The 17,496-nt window shown below is 45.1% G+C and overlaps 1 protein-coding gene across 1 annotated transcript in view; it reads left to right on the plus strand.

Moving 5' to 3' along the window:
* SPAG17 (sperm associated antigen 17) overlaps window positions 1-17,496 on the plus strand; it is a gene marked incomplete in the record, with an annotated part of 227,908 nt that overhangs the window by 103,127 nt on the left and 107,285 nt on the right. Inside the window, 5 exon segments of the mRNA XM_073614557.1 lie at window positions 9,756-9,887; window positions 13,907-14,084; window positions 14,522-14,698; window positions 15,883-15,947; window positions 15,950-16,021. Of these exon segments, the coding sequence (XP_073470658.1) occupies window positions 9,756-9,887; window positions 13,907-14,084; window positions 14,522-14,698; window positions 15,883-15,947; window positions 15,950-16,021 (624 nt within the window).

The following is a 17,496-nucleotide window of genomic DNA, read 5'->3' on the forward strand; positions in this document are numbered from 1 at the left end:
AGTATCAGGTATAGGAGGAGGTACAGGTATGGGATAATCTCAAGTATCGGAGGAGGTACAGGTATAGGATAATCTCAGGTATAGGAGGAGGTACAGGTATGTAATAACCTCAGGTATAGGAGGAGGTACAGGTATAGGGTATCAGGTATAGGAGGAGGTACAGGTATAGGATAGTATCAGGTATAGGAGGAGGTACAGGTATGGGATATCAGGTATAGGAGGAGGTACAGGTATGGGATATCAGGTATAGGAGGAGGTACAGGTATGGGATATCAGGTATAGGAGGAGGTACAGGTATAGGATAGTATCAGGTATAGGAGGATGTACAGGTATGGGATATCAGGTATAGGAGGAGGTACAGGTATGGGATATCAGGTATAGGAGGAGGTACAGGTATAGGATAGTATCAGGTATAGGAGGATGTACAGGTATGGGATATCAGGTATAGGAGGAGGTACAGGTATGGGATATCAGGTATAGGAGGTACAGGTATAGGATAGTATCAGGTATAGGAGGAGGTACAGGTATGGGATAATCTCAGGTATAGGAGGAGGTACAGGTATAGGATAATCTCAGGTATAGGAGGAGGTACAGGTATGGGATATTAGGTATAGGAGGAGGTACAGGTATGGGATATCAGGTATAGGAGGAGGTACAGATATAGGATAGTATCAGGTATAGGAGGAGGTACAGGTATGGGATATCAGGTATAGGAGGAGGTACAGGTATAGGATAGTATCAGGTATAGGAGGAGGTACAGGTATAGGATAGTATCAGGTATAGGAGGAGGTACAGGTATAGGATCATCTCAGGTATAGGAGGAGGTACAGGTATGGGATATCAGGTATAGGAGGAGGTACAGGTATGGGTTATTAGGAGGAGGAGGTACAGGTATAGGATAATCTCAAGTATAGGAGGAGGTATAGGATAGTATCAGGTATAGGAGGAGGTACAGATATGGGATAATCTCAGGTATAGGAGGAGGTACAGGTATGGGATATCAGGTATAGGGGGAGGTACATATATAGGATAGAGTCAGGTATAGGAGGAGGTACAGATATGGGATAGTATCAGGTATAGGAGGAGGTACAGATATAGGATAATCTCAGGTATAGGAGGAGGTATAGGATAGTATCAGGTATAGGAGGAGGTACAGGTATAGGATAATCTCAGGTATAGGATAAGGTACAGGTATAGGATAATCTCAGGTATAGGAGGAGGTATAGGATAGTATCAGGTATAGGAGGAGGTACAGATATGGGATAATCTCAGGTATAGGAGGAGGTATAGGATAGTATCAGGTATAGGAGGAGGTACAGGTATAGGATAATCTCAGGTATAGGAGGAGGTATAGGATAGTATCAGGTATAGGAGGAGGTACAGGTATGGGATATCAGGTATAGGAGGAGGTACAGGTATGGGATATTAGGTATAGGAGCAGGTACAGATATAGGATAATCTCAGGTATAGGAGAAGGTATAGGATAGTATCAGGTATAGGAGGAGGTACAGATATAGAATAATCTCAGGTATAGGAGGAGGTATAGGATAGTATCAGGTATAGGAGGAGGTATAGGATAGTATCAGGTATAGGATAATCTCAGGTATAGGAGAAGGTACAGGTATAGGATAATCTCAGGTATAGGAGGAGGTATAGGATAGTATCAGGTATAGGAGGAGGTACAGATATGGGATAATCTCAGGTATAGGAGGAGGTATAGGATAGTATCAGGTATAGGAGGAGGTACAGGTATAGGATAATCTCAAGTATAGGAGAAGGTACAGGTATAGGATAATCTCAGGTATAGGAGGAGGTATAGGATAGTATCAGGTATAGGAGGAGGTACAGGTATGGGATATCAGGTATAGGAGAAGGTACAGGTATAGGATAATCTCAGGTATAGGAGGAGGTATAGGATAATCTCAGGTATAGGAGGAGGTACAGGTATGGGATAATCTCAGGTATAGGAGGAGGTACAGGTATGGGATAATCTCAGGTATAGGAGGAGGTACAGGTATGGGATAATCTCAGGTATAGGAGGAGGTACAGGTATGGGATATCAGGTATAAGAGGAGGTACAGGTATGGGATATCAGGTATAGGAGGAGGTACAGGTATAGGAGGAGGTACAGGTATGGGATATCAGGTATAGGAGGAGGTACAGGTATAGGATAGTATCAGGTATAGGAGGAGGTACAGGTATGGGATATCAGGTATAGGAGGAGGTACAGATATAGGATAGTATCAGGTATAGGAGGAGGTACAGGTATAGGATAGTATCAGGTATAGGAGGATGTACAGGTATAGGATAATCTCAGGTATAGGAGAAGGTACAGGTATAGGATAGTATCAGGTAAAGGAGGAGGTACAGGTATAGGATAATCTCAGGTATAGGAGGAGGTACAGGTATGGGATATCAGGTATAGGAGGAGGTATAGGAGAAGGTACAGGTATAGGATAGTATCAGGTACAGGAGGAGGTACAGGTATAGGATAATCTCAGGTATAGGAGAAGGTACAGGTATAGGATAATCTCAGGTATAGGAGGAGGTATAGGATAGTATCAGGTATAGGAGGAGGTACAGGTATGGGATATTAGGTATAGGAGGAGGTAGAGGATAGTATCAGGTGTGGGAAAATGACAGTTATTGGCTATGAGTAAGCACTTAGTTTAAGTGTGAAACGCATCAGCTGTTACTCTGTACCACCCTGCCGTGGTGCCCTGTGTACTTCATGATCCTGTTCTACAAATAAAAGGCATATGAAATTTCTTCCAGTGTGCGGCTGTCCAGACTTCTTCGTTCACTTCTGACAGTTATTGGCTAGTCTGTGACGTGCTCTTTTTGGACTCACAGTTTACCCCATTATAGTCTACAAAGAATTGTTTTTTGGTGGAGCCGGCGGGATGAAAACGCTTTGTAGAGACAAATTGTACTTCTGCTGGTTGCTCAGAAAGCGGAAAATTGAAAACACATTTGTGAGCAATTTGTTTCTTGTTTGTGAAGTTTCTGCCGTCTCGCCCTCCATGTGCAGTGCCGGGGATCGGGGGAAGGGGAATTATGGGATTAGCTGGAATTGTAGTGATGGAGGATTGATGGCACTAAACCGCGCTCCACCCGATGCTGCCAATTGAGCCGCGCTGACTGGGCTTTACATGGCTAAAGCAGAAAACTCTAATGTGTAACTCCACCGTCCAATCATAAACACCATCACAGTTGTGGCCTTAGTGTCAGCTCGGGTCCTTCTCGTCACCTCGGGTCCTTCTCGTCACCTTGGGTCCTTCTCGTCACCTCGGGTCCTTCTCGTCACCTCGGGTCCTTCTCAGCGAGCCGAAATTGGGCCCCCGAGGTTTCAACTTCCTATAGGGGCCTCCACAGTGTTTAATCCAGCACTGATCTCAGGGACCCCAAATATCTCTCCTTCCTTTTATGACGGATGAATGAAAGGCTCACCTCCTCCATTCATAGATCGTGTTTAGTTCATAGAAGAGATAGTACATCTTCTGTGAAAGGGGGAGGGGGTGGAAAGGGCAAACATTGTCAGCAATCTCAATGAGTGCCTATCACAGGTTCCTTGGCTCTGCCCTTACCACACTGGAAGATTATGGCATTGGGGGTGAGGGGGGGGGGGTAGGCCAGCGGAGGAGGATTTCACCTAATGCAGGGGCCAGAAGTACACATCCTATTGACTGTAAGAAATGTCCCTTACTATGCTTTAGTTTGTGAATGAACAGGAAGCCTCTGTACAGAGCTCTTCCTGTTCCATTCATTCTGTGCTGCTGAAGCTGCAAAGATGGCGATTGAGGATTGTGTCTTCAATCTCCTTTCTCAGTCTGAAAAGGGAGATGTCTGTTTAGACCCCTGATATTTCACCAAAAGCTCTCCAACAGGGCTGCTAAAAAAAAAAAAAAATTCTGAAAAAAATAATAAAATTGTAAAAGATAAACATAAAATTGTAAATGATAATTAAAAATAAAAATATAAAAAATAATTAAAAATAAAAATGTAAAAAATAATTCAAAATAAAAATGTAAAAAATAACTAAAAATAAAAATGTAAAAAATAATTCAAAATAAAAATGTAAAAAATAACTAAAAATAAAAATGTAAAAAATAATTCAAAATAAAATTATAAATTAAAAAAAAAAATTCCAAAATTGGGCTGGCCTGGATAGAGGCACAGGGCAAATACTGTTTAGGTGTTGATATCTCCCGGTATATAACTGAGGGTTATCTATTGTACCTTGTGTATGGTACCCTACCTACCCGCACTACTCCTTTCCCACTGTCTTCCCCCTCTCTATATCCCCCCTCTATATCCCCCCTTTCTTCTTTTTCTCCCCTTCTTCTTTTTCCCCCTACTTACCATACTCTTCCATTCTCCTTGTCCCTCTTCTTTTGGTAATGGTAATGTTGCATTCTTGGTCACTACATTTCCCTAGGCTGTTTCTTAGACTAATCATGGAACTGTTTTGGATTAATGTTTGTATGACTCCAATGACCATTTATCTATGGTGTTTATTTTCTTGTTTATTGACTGCTTGATTTGGTTTATGTATACCTTTTACTTGTTCATGCTGCTGAACATATTTAATAAACACAACTGTTAAAAAACAAAATTTTAAAACATAATAAAAAAATTGTAAAACATAATAAAACATTGAAAAAAATGAAAAATAAAATTTAAAAAATTAAAAAAAAAAATAAAATAGTAAAAAATAATTTTATAAAATTGTAAAACATAATAAAACATTGTAAAAAATAATTAAAAATAACATTGGAAAAAATATTTTTAAAAAATAGTAAAAAAAAATTTATAAAATTGTAAAACTTAATAAAACATTGTAAAAATTAATTAAAAATAACATTGTAAAAAATAATTAAAAATAAAATTGGAAAAAATAAAAAATAAAAGTGTAAATAAAGTATAAAAAATAAAATCGTTCTTCGACCTGTACCCTGAGGATGTAATGTGGGTGGAACACAACCAGAGACATGGTTTGTCTCATCCGCCCCCCCCCCCCCCCCCCACTTACTGAGCTCTAGTGGAGGGGTTGTGTAACATCACTTGCACGGCAGTAGCATCCCTGTTCTTCTCCCCCCTCCATGTGATTTAGAATGGAGGGGGTGGGACATAATAGGGTAGGAAAAGGGTATTTATTTATTTACTTCAGGTACTTATATGGCGCTGTTAATTTACGCAGGGTATATCTTCAATGACTACAGTTTTGGTTTATTAATCCCTCATATTAAGTAATTTGTTCAAAAGGAAAATAAACTGATTCGCCATGTTCTGCATATATTTAACCTGATATGCATTTCATGAACAATACCAGATGTTGACGTACCTGCTGATTCTTACACTTTGTTAAAAATCTCAATAAAAAATATTGGAAAAGAAAAAATAAAATAAAAAATAAAATAATAAAAATAAAATAATACAATAAAAAAAATTAAAAAACTACTGGCACCAACCTCTGCCCTGATGAAGCTGTCCTCTGCCTGTTCTATACCTCTCACTTCCTGTTGTGTGCACAGGGCAGGAAGTGAAGGGAAATCTCTCCAATGGGACACATAGTTAAAAAAAAAAAATCGGAAGTTTTAACCATTCTGCACTCCAATAATAAAAAACAAAGTTTTGGCTTTAGATTCACTTTAACTTTTTTTTTAAATTTATATATCTACTACTTCCCATATTAACATATGTCCCCCTAGATTCATAATGTGTACCGTTGGCTTCGGTTTCCACCAAAAGCATAACATTCCAGAGCAAGCCTCCGTTCCCCATATGGCCGCCGTACCGCCAGCTGTGCGCTTGGACACGTCTGAAGTCACCTGGAAGCGTCGAAAACAAGCGTGATTGCACTTTGGCAACCGCTCGAATAAATAAATGGCGATTTATACTGCCGACCCCCTGGCAGCTGCAGACCTCGGACGCACTGCGCAGTCTCCGTCTCTCCCATCGTCTCCGGCAAAAATTGACACCACATGCGGTCTGGGCCTAATTGCTACAAGGAAGGGAAGATGGGGCTGGAGAGCGAGCGAGGGTGGAGGGGTTTGGGGTGGAGGGGTTTGGGGATGTCAGAATATTCACATCACCTCATTTTTCCTTCATTTATAAATAAACCCCAAACTCGGTCCAGGAATATAAAACATCAACAAAGGTCGGCGGGTCTTAGGATGAGATTAGAGCCGTTTTCTGGGCTTCTTAGCGGCCCCCCCTGGAGGAGAGACCCCTTCCCAGCGCCCGTGGCTAACGCAGCCATGAACGAGTTTTATGGGTCATTTTTTTTTTTTTTTTTATTATTTTATTCATTTCACAGTAAATAAAATGGATACAGGACTCGGAGGAGAAGGAGCCAGATGTTAGCAAGTTGTATGAAATTTGGTGGAAACAAGCTGTAAAAAAAACCTCAGCTGTAAAAAGTGAAATATTTGGAGGGCCGGTCAATGCCACACATCTGGAGAGGCAGCTGTCGTCACTCGCAGGAAACTCAATACCCCGATTTCACCCCAATTAGGCCGCAGAGTTGGAGCGCAGACCCCGACCAGGCTGCTCTGCCTTTTGGAAAGCCTAATTGGCCCCCTTTTATGGCAGAGGATGCCCCCCCCCACCCCCCTCCTCTGGCCTGGGCCACCATATTGCTGGCGAGACTTCATCCTCGCCCCCATTACTGCCCCGCATCCCAAAAACAGGGGAATGCTATAGCTAACAGAGTTCAGGTACCATAACCACCCTAGATGGATCCCCAGTTACAATTGCAAGCTTCCGAAGTATTATTCTGTTTTGGAAAGGGCAGGAGCCAGGGTTAGAGCCCCTGTCGAGATTTGCCAAGTCATAAAGTGGGCAATTCAGGTTAAAACTGAGGCAGCCGTAAAGGAGATAACGGCAAACCCCGTAATCTGTGGAAATGTTCAGTTCACTAAGAACTGTGCAGTAAATAATTACTCCGGTAAAGTTTTGAGAATGCGGTAATTACCGCATATTTTCATCTGGTAGTTTATCTCATTGAGCTGGTTGCTAGGGAGCGGGCCGGGAAGAACAACAGATGACTCATCAGCTGTCTGCGGGTTCCCCAAAATTACAAAAAAAACACCATGGAGTACCCCCCAAAATCAATACTGAACCCTTATCTGAGGATGCAGCCCGGCGGGTCAGGAAAGGGAGGGGCGAGTGAGCACCCCCCCCGAACCATACCAGGCCACGTGCCCTCAACATGGGGGGTGCTTTGGGGCATGCTCCTGGCCGGTGATGTCACAAGCGGCAGGGGCCACCCGGTGACATCATTGGGTGACTCCCCCCCTTGGCTATTTAGGAACTGTCAGGCATGGGAGCAGGCAGTGAGCGGGAGCCTTTGTCGGGGCTCAAGGTTTTTTTTTCTTTTCCGGGTCCAGCGGTGCCAGGGGCGTCGTGATTGACGTTGGATCTACTTCGGGGGACTTTTTTGTTTTAATCGGGGAATTGTCAAAAACTGCATGTGTATTTTTATTTCCTTTTGACACTTTTTTTGGTGAATGAGTAGGGGTACAATTTATCTCATACTCATTCGCATGGGGGAAGGTGGGATCTGGGGGCCCCCTTGTTAAAGGGGGCTTCCAGATCCCAATAATCCTCCTACCTGCAGACCCCCACAACCACAGCCCAGGGTTGGCTGGATGAGGCCCTTGTCCCCTTTGGGAACAAGGTGCTTTGGGGTGGGCAGAGCCTCCCCGCCCCAAAGCATCCCCCCATGTTGAAGGCATGTGGCCTGGTGTGACCTGCCGGGCTGCATGCTCAGATAAGGGTTTGATATGAATTTTGGGGGAGGTGCGAGCCATTTTTTAAAAAAAAATTTGGCATGGGGGTTCCCCTTAAATTCCATACCAGACCCAAAGGGCCTGGTATGGACTGGGGGGACCCCACGCTGTTTTTTTTAATAATTTTTCATTCCCGGCATAATGTTCCTTGTACATTTAGCTGTCAGCGGGGAACCCGCTGACAGCTGATGAGTCATCCGTTGTTAAGGACCCAGCGGCGGCCAGCTTCCCGGAACACTCCTTAGCAAGCAGTTATTGGGGGGGTGGTCCCCCACGCTATTTCTGACAAACACCACATGTGATACGGCCAGCAAAACCCTGGTGATAAATATTGCATTTTTGTTTACTCTCTGTTCCGTTTGTGAATTGGACTTGAGAGCTTACCACATGGTTTTTTTGCCATATTTACTGGCACGTTTTTCATTTTGTGGTACGTAATCTTTCTTTTTCTTTTGTATATTGAGCTTTATTTGCCGCATGCAATAATTTACAGTCAGGTGCATAAATATTGGGACATCGACACAATTCTAATCTTTTCGGCTCTATACACCACCACAATGGATTTGAAATGAAATGAACAAGATGTGCTTTAACTGCAGACTTTCGGCTTTAATTTGAGGGTATTTACATCAAAATCAGGTGAACGTTGTAGGAATTACAACAGTTTGTATATGTGCCTCCCACTTTTTAAGGGACCAAAAGTAATGGGACAATTGGCTGCTCAGCTGTTCCATGGCCAGGTGTGTGTTATTCCCTCGTTATCCCATTTACAAGGAGCAGATAAAAGGTCCAGAGTTAATTTTAAGTTTGCTGTTTGCATTTGGAATCTGTTGCTGTCAACTCTCAATATGAGATCCAAAGAGCTGTCACTATCAGTGAAGCAAGCCATCATTGTGGGCTTTCATGGACTGTGAAGGCAGTAGAGGAACCCAGGTGGGAATGTATATCCTGCGAGGGGACGAGGAAGGCTATCCAAAGACTTTGTCTTGTTGTCCTGTATGGGCTGGTGACAGTATCTCTTTGACATCATCATAATGTACCTAATAGATTTATTTCCTGTGATCAGCAGCTCCATCTAGTGGGCATAATGCAGTATTTTCCTGATTGAGATATTTTAGGAAAAACTTGCATTGTGGTCATTAGATGGGGGCTGACGATCATAGCAAGTAAATCTTTTAGGCAAATTACGGTGCTGCCGCATTATGGCCACTAGAGGATGCTGATGATCATAGTAAATAAATTTATTGTAAATAAGTAATAAATAAAAAAAAATAGTAAGTAGCCTGGTGCGTACCATGGTAAATAAGTAAATAAATCATAATAAATCATAGTAAATAAGTAAATAATAAGTAAATAATAAATAAGTAAATAAATTATAATAAATCATAGTAAATAAGTCAATAATAAATAAGTAAATAAATCATAATAAATCAAATCATAGTAAATAAGTGATAAATAAAAAAAAATAGTAAATAAATCTAAATAAATCTATTGAGCAAATTACAATTGTGCTGTATTATGGCCACTAGATGGAGCTGATCATAAGAAAAAAAACTATTAGGCAAATTATGGTGATGCTGCATTATGGCCACTAGATGGAGCTGACCATTATGGGAAATAAACCTATTAGGCAAATTGCGGGAATTGTTCATGACGAATGTGCGAATGATTTAAAAATTGACCCCTTCATGTTCCTTTTTACACTTCCTTAGCACTTCACTCCTTTTCCTGACCCTGAACGATATCTCCCATCACTTACCTTGTCTGTAACACTTACCTCCTTACCCTTACGTTATCCTATTACCAATCCTAACCCTAAAAACGCTGTACTTACCTTTTAATGATGCTGAAATGATTGCTCACACCTTTGAATGCTCCCATCCCGCCACCCTTAGTATGGAGTCCGGTGATCTTTGTACTATGCGGTATGTGGTGACCTTGTTGTATCTCTTCCCCCTGCAGGTCACAGAAGCAGCAAAGACCCTCCTGGACAGCGGAGAGAACTTACCTCTTCCCCTCATCGCCAAACTGCTGAAGTTCCAATTCTTGACCATCAAACAAAGAGACCTGCAGAGGAGGGAAGCCGAGCAGAAGGTGAGCGCAGAGGACCCCAAAGACCTGAACTAGTTAAGGACCGAGCCTATTTATCACACTCAGTGTTTACAAGTTAAAATCTTTTTTTTTTTTGCTAGAAAATTACTTAGACCCCCCAAACATTTTTTTTTATATTGTGAAAGATAATGTTACTGCGAGTAAATTGATACCCAACATGTCACGCTTCAAAATTGCGCATGCTCATGGAATGGCGATGAATCTCCAGGCAACGTTTAAAAATTTTTACAGGTTACCAGTTTTGAGTTCAAGGCGAGGTTTAGTGCTAGAATTGTTGCTCTCGCTCTACCGATCGCGGCGATACCTCACATGTGTGGTTTTTTGAACAGCGTTTTCATATGCGGGCGCGACTTACATAAGCGTTCACTTCTGCGCACGAGCTTGGGGGGACAGGGCGCTTTAATTTTTTTTTTTTTTTTTTTTTTTTTACCTTTTTTATTTAATTTTTTTACACTGTCCTTTTAAAATAAAAAGAATTTGGGTCACTTTTATTCCTATTACAAGGAATGTAAACATCTCTTGTAATAGAAAAAAAGCGTGACAGGTCCTCTTTAATGTGAGATCTGGGGTCAAAAAGATTTCACATTTCATATTTTCACTTAAATGCAATAAAAATAAAATAAATGTCTTTTTTTTTTGCAAAAAAAAAAAAAAGAGAAGAAAATTAAAACGCCCCGTCCCACCGAGCTCATGCGCAGAAGCGAACGCACATGTAAGTCAAGCCCGCATATGAAAACGGTGTTCAAACCACACATGTGAGGTATCGCTGCAATCGTTAAAGCGAGAGCAATAATTCTAGACCTAGACCTCCTCTGTAACTCAAAACACACAACCTGTAGAAATTCTTAAACGTCGCCTATGGAGATTTGTCGCCATTCCACGAACAGGCGCAATTTTGAAGCGTGACATTCTGGGTATCAATTTACTCGGCGTAACATTATTACGGCAAATCTGTCGTGGAGACTACTTTTATCCGAAAGAGGACCGTCCGCCGTTGAAGAGGATACCGGGGTTACGGTAGCTATTGGCTGCCATAACAACGATATTCCACTTCAAACAGTCGCCGTATAATGGCGGCAGGCGGTCCGTAAGTAGTTAAAGCTGAACTCCGGGCACATCGCGAAATACATGAATGAAATTTCCACGTGGGAGATGTTTTACCTGTTAAAGGATTTGTATTTCTGTCCATCCAGCTCTGAGATTTGCACAGCTCTGCTGCACAGCACAGCCGTGTTGGTCTTTTTATATATTCTAGTTGAGTCGCTCTATGAGGCCTGGGGAATGGTGAGCCTCATCATTGTGTTGTCCATACTGAAGAGCCAATCCTAATAACTGGGAATATTTTCACCTTGCGGAGAGCCCAGGAATCCGTTTTTCTCTGCTTAGGGGCCCCCTGAGTATTTAGGAACCTATACCTGCCAGCGGCCAATCAGATTTGATCTTTTCAGAACCTAATGCAGGTTATACTTCTGGAACGGAGCCTGTGATTGGTCGGTGTCTTTATTGGTAGGGGCCTGCTCTCTGTCAGACGTTCGGTAGCGGGCGAGCTGTCGGTTTGGGAAATGTCGGAGTGTTGAGGATAAACACAGCCGTGTGATCTGGATAATATTGGATATTGTGTATAGAGGAATTAGAGGAGACGGGAACACAGCTCCAGATGGGAGACGTTACCCAGATTTCATTTTACAATAAACACATCTGACGAGGGGCTCTGTGATCTAACTGCTCAGCCTCCGAGTGGTGGTCCCTAACCAGTGGCTCGAGAGTCACATGTGGCTCTCATCTACTTTTGAGTTTACCTCCTGCTGCTCATTAGTTGAGTGAACCACGTTGCACAATTCCCTAAAGTGGCCATGTTTGTCATCTGATTAACTTCAGAATGTATTTTCAATTAAACCGATAAGAATTGATCATGAGGGTTTGTATCTTTATATGATCCCATCCAGAAAAGGTAAGCGGTGGCCTCTTCTACTGCTCCAGTCCAAGCATCTCTGGGTAGCGGGGCATAGTGTGGGGGATAAAGAGTGACATGGGTGCTGGGGGAGGTTATGGTTAGTGCTGTCATCACATGCCTGCAGGTGACAGAAGTTGCGGTTCACCAATGAGGATAGACATGGGAAACAGGCCAGGGTCAGCAACAGCCTGGAGAGACTGTACCAATATGGAAGCCAGGAACAGGCCTGGTCAGCAACAAACAGGGGAGATGATACTGATATGGAAGGCGGGGGCAGGCTGGGTCAGCAACAGGTGGGGAAGACCGTACTGATATGAATGGCAGGGACAGGTCAGGTCAGCAACCATGGGGCAAGATATTACTGATATGGAAGGCAGGGTTAGATGTAGGTCAGCAACAGCTGGGTAGAAGCAGTATTGATATAGGAGGCAGGGACAGGCCGGGTCAAAAGCAGCCGTGAAAGATGGCACTGATATGAAAGGCAGGGTTAGGCCAGGTCAGCAACAGCCAGGCAAGATGGTACCAATTTAGCAGGCAGGGACAAGCCAGATCAGCAAAAGCCGGGGGGGGGGGGGATATTGATATGGAAGACAGGGACTGGCTGGGTCAGCAACAGCCGGATTAGACTGTACCATTATGGAAGACAGGGACAGGCTGGGTCAGCCACAGCCAGGCAAGATGATGCCAGCATGGAAAGCAGGGACAGGCTGGGTCAGCAACAGCCAGGGGAGACGGTACAGATATGGAAGGCAGGGACAGGCTGGGTCAGCAACATCTGGACAAGATGATACCAGCATGGAAGGCAGGGACAGGCTGGGTCAGCAACAGCCAGGGGAGACAGTACTGATATGGAAGGCAGGAACCGGCTGGGTCAGCAACAGCCAGGGGAGACGGTACTGAAATGGAAGGCAGGGACAGACTGGGTCAGCAACAGCCTGGAGGGACTGTACCAATATGGAAGCCAGGAACAGGCCTGGTCAGCAACAAACAGGGGAGACGATACTGATATGGAGGGCGGGGGCAGGCTGGGTCAGCAACAGGTGGGGAAGACCGTACTGATACGAATGGCAGGGACAGGTCAGGTCAGCAACAACGGGGCAAGATGTTACTGATATGGAAGGCAGGGTTAGGTGTAGATCAGCAACAGGTAGGTGGAAGCGGTATTGATATAGGAGGCAGGGACAGGCCGGGTCAACAACAGCTGTGGAAGATGGTACTGATATGGAAGATGGGGACAGGTCAGGTCAGCAACATGTGGGAGAGACAATACTGATATGGAAGACAGTGACCGGTCGGGTCAGCAACAGCTGTGAAAGATAGTATTATTATGGAAGGCAGGGCAGGTTAGGTCAGTAGTCAGGGAAGATGGTATTGATATGGAAGGCGGGGACGGGCCGGGTCAGCAGCATCCAGGGAAGACAGTAATGATATGAAAGACAGGGACAGGCCAGTCAGCAATAGCTGGGGGAGACTGTACCGATATGGAGGAGGGGACAGGCCGGGTCAGCAACAGCTGGGCAAGATGGTACCAATTTAGCAGGCAGGGACAAGCCAGATCAGCAAAAGCCGGGGGGGGGGGGACATACTGATATGGAAGACAGGGACTGGCTGGGTCAGCAACAGCCGGATTAGACTGTACCATTATGGAAGACAGGGACAGGCTGGGTCAGCAACAGCCGGACAAGATGATGCCAGCATGAAAGGCAGGGACAGGCTGGGTCAGCTACAGCCAGGGGAGACGGTACAGATATGGAAGGCAGGGACAGGCTGGGTCAAACCTTCACAGCACTGAAAAATGGCCTAGTAATGAAGGAGTGTATACAGACTGGTACCCAAGTGGTAAATGGCCCGGTTGGTGCCACTGTTTGCACATCTGTGCCCACATGCACCTGCACAGAGATTTGCAACAGTGCATAATTCTGTCTGCAGAACTCTGCACACAGACACGCTCAGGTTCTCACACTGAAGTCCATTTTTATTATTGCATTTATTTTAACATTGCCGATATTTAGGCATCTGATACTAAAGTTTGTTTGGTATGTTTCAGTCTGCGGAGGACAAACCGAAGCAGAAGGCGGTGAAGGGTGCCAAGGCTAAACCATCCAGTGCCAAGGGTTCAGCCAAAGGAAAAGGCAAAGGAAAGGTCCCCGAGACTCCTCCCCCTGTGAAGAAAGAGACCACCCTGAAGCGGCGGGGGGAAGAGGAGGATGACAATGCTTATATAGGTAATAATGGTCAATGTCGGAAAAACAGTACTAAAGAGGATCTCCAGCCAAAACATTGATTTTGGAAGAAAAGGGGTGCACGGGTCTAGTTATACTTTGTTCCTGTAGGGTGGGGGTCCAGTGCTGCGTACTTCCCCCATTGATTTCTCCCTCTTCCTGCTTAGATCTGTTGAAGTGTTATATTTTGTTTCTACAGGGTGGGGGTCCAGTGCTGCGCAGTTCCCCCGTTGATTTCTCCCTCTTCCTGCTTAGATCTGTTGAAATATTATACTTTGTTCCTGCAGGGTGGGGTTCCTGTGCAGTTCCCCCGGTGGGCCAATTACACCAAAAACCCAGCCATATCCGATCCCTGATTCTGTAATTTTGGCACAATGCCATGGTTGGCGCAGTGGTCGGTGTATGTTGCTCACGGAGCCGCCATGTTGTCTTTTCCACAGATGATGAGCCAGACGATGGAGTCCAGCACTATATCATCGTACTCGGAGTCTACCAACCACAGATCCTCGTCCTGCTGGCCGATCTGGGCATCCACGTGTCCAGCGTCATCAGGATGTCGTCCCAGAACTACACCAGCCTGCCAGCGGATCCGGCACAGGGGGAGGCGGAGCCAGAAGGTAGAGTATAACTAAGTCTTGTGGAGGGGTCAGTGCTGGCGATTTTGATAACCTTGTGAATGGGATCGATGCCATAGGAAGGTCTGATGTGAGGAATATGAAATCAAAGCTTTAACACCCACACGTGGCATATATGTGTCTATGAGTGGCATTGGTTTCTGTGCTGAGACATCTGTGCTGGGACTGACAGCTAAGCTTGGGATTTCAGTGCAGAAGAACATATTTAGAGGCGCTGGGAATGATCGACCTTATATATAGGTGAAGAAAAACATCAAACAAGCTTAATAGCTCTGGCGAGGTGGCTTCACTCGATGGGCACCCAACGGTAGCTCAATATTTTCTTCAATTTGATTTGAAAATGTTAAGATCCAAGATCAAATTAAATATTGGTAAACAGGTCATAAAAGCAAGCAACACATTTCGGGGGTCAACACCACCCCTTTCATCAGGGCTCAACACAAGATAAGCATAGGAGAAATCTTGGATGGACTCAGAGAAAACCACGATCGATATTAAAATCGATATTCAACTCTGTTGCTGATCAGCAATAGACTAAAATAAGTGTTACATTGCTACTCAATGAGGAGAATTTAAAGTGTATCTAAACCCAAAACCAAAAATGTAATATGGTGTAACTTACTAGTTCTTGGTGTGGTGGCTGCATTCTTTTTCTTTTTTTAAACTTCTTTTGCTTTATTTTCAACGGGTAATCCTGGAAATTACACACTTCCTGTCCCTGGATGGCTACATCACTCCTATATTATATCTAAGGAGGGAGCCATGGTTGTCACCTTCGGCTGCTCTCCTGATATAGACCACAAACATGTCCGTATCTCTTCATCTCCATTACATGGGGGGTGCAGGGCGATCGGTAGATTGCAGAAGATGGCCAAGAAGGAAGATATTCTTTGCTGCAGCTCAAAGGAAATGTAAAGGACACAACATTCTTCTTCTTCTTTCTTCTTTCTTTCTTCCTTCTTTCTTTCTTCCCTCTTTCTTCCTTCTTCTTTCTTTCCTTCTCTTTCTTCCTTCTTCTTACTCTTTTTCTTCTTCCATCTTCCTTTCTTCTTTCTTTCTTCTTCTTTCCGTCTTCCTTCTTCTTCTTCTTTCTTCTTCTTCGTCCTTCTTTTTCCTTCCACCTTTCATCTTTTTTTCTTCTTTGTAATGCCCTTTCGTTTCTCCAGCTGTAGAAGCCGAGACACAGAGGAGAATGTCTGTCACCAGATCCCTGGAAGTGTTCTGGAAGGTACCCTGGAACCAATCCTGGAAAGTGGGAAGAGCGGATCACCATTATCTCAGATCGCACGACTTGCCAACATCCTGGTGAAAGAGAACGTCCAACCCACAGAGGACTGGACTGATACCGAGCCAGCAGGTGACACCCTGACAGACACACCGCCATGGTCTTCCCCCTCCTCCCGTACCTTCTACCTTCATTCTCCCCTCCCTTGCTTTCACCTTCTTCTTTCTTTCTTCCACAATTTCCCACTTCTCCTTCATACCACCTCCTACTGTCTTCATCCTTTTCTCACTTCCACACAATCCTTTTCTTCCTTCCCTCCTTCATCCTACCTCTCTTTCCACCCTTTTTCCACCCCCACAATTTTTCAATTTCTCAACCGCCCGATCTCATTCTCTCTGGCTCTCTGTCTTCTTTTTTCTTCCTTCCTCTCTCTCTCTCCTTCTTCCTCTCTCTCTCTCCCTCTCTTCTCTCTCCCTCTCTTCTCTCATCCCTCTCTTCTCTCTCCCTCTCTCTTCTCTCTCCCTCTCTCTCTCTCCTCTCTCGTCCTCCCTCTCTCTTCTCTCTCCCTCTACTCTCTCCTCTCCTTCTCTCTTCTCTCATCCCTCACTCTTCCTCTCCCTCTCTCTTCTCTCTCTCCCTCTCTTCTCTCTCTCCCTTGTTCTCTCTCCCTTGTCTTCTCTCTCTATCTATCTTCTTCTCTCCTTCTGCCTCTCCTTCCTCTTCTCTCTTCCTCCTCCTTACCTCTCATCCCCTCCCTCCCTCTCACCCCCTTCTTCCCTCTCACCCCTTCCTTCCCTCTCACCCCCTTCCTTCCCTCTCACCCCCTTCTTCCCTCTCACCCCCCTCCTTCCCTCCACCTCCTCTTCCTCTCATCCCCCTTCTTCCCTCTCATCCCCCTTCTTCTCTCATCCTCCTTCTTCCCTCTCCTTCCCTCTCATCCCCCTCCCTCCTCTCATCCCCCTCCTCTCATCCCCCCCTCCCTCCCTCCACCCCCTTCCTTCCCTCTCACCCTCTTCCTTCCCTCTCACCCTCTTCCTTCCCTCTCACCCCCTCCTTCCTCGCTCCATTCCCTCTCACCCCTCCTTCTCCCTCTCACCCCCCTTCTCCCTCTCACCCCCCTTCTTCCCTCTCACCCCCCTTCTTCCCTCTCACCCCCCTTCTTCCCCTCTCACCCCCCTTCTCCCTCTCACCCCCTCTTCTCCCTCTCACCCCCCTTCTTCCCCTCTCACCCCCTTCTTCCTCTCACCCCCCTTCGTCCCTCTCACCCCCCTTCTTCCCTCTCACCCCCTCCTTCCCTCACCCCCTCCTTCATCCCCCCTCCTTCCCCTCTCACCCCCCCCTCCTTCCCTCTCTTCACCCCCCTTCCTCCCTCTCACCCCCCTTCCTCCCTCTCACCCCCCTTCTCCCTCTCATCCCCCTTCCTCCCTTCATCCCTCTCCATCCCTCTCCATCATCCCCTTCCTCCCTCTCATCCCCCTTCCTCCCTCTCACCCCCCTTCTTCCCCTCTCACCCCCCCTTCTTCCATCTCACCCCCCTTCTTCCATCTCACCCCCC

Source organism: Aquarana catesbeiana, linkage group LG02 (genome assembly GCF_042186555.1).
Source record: "Aquarana catesbeiana isolate 2022-GZ linkage group LG02, ASM4218655v1, whole genome shotgun sequence".
Classification (NCBI taxonomy): Eukaryota; Metazoa; Chordata; class Amphibia; order Anura; family Ranidae; genus Aquarana; species Aquarana catesbeiana.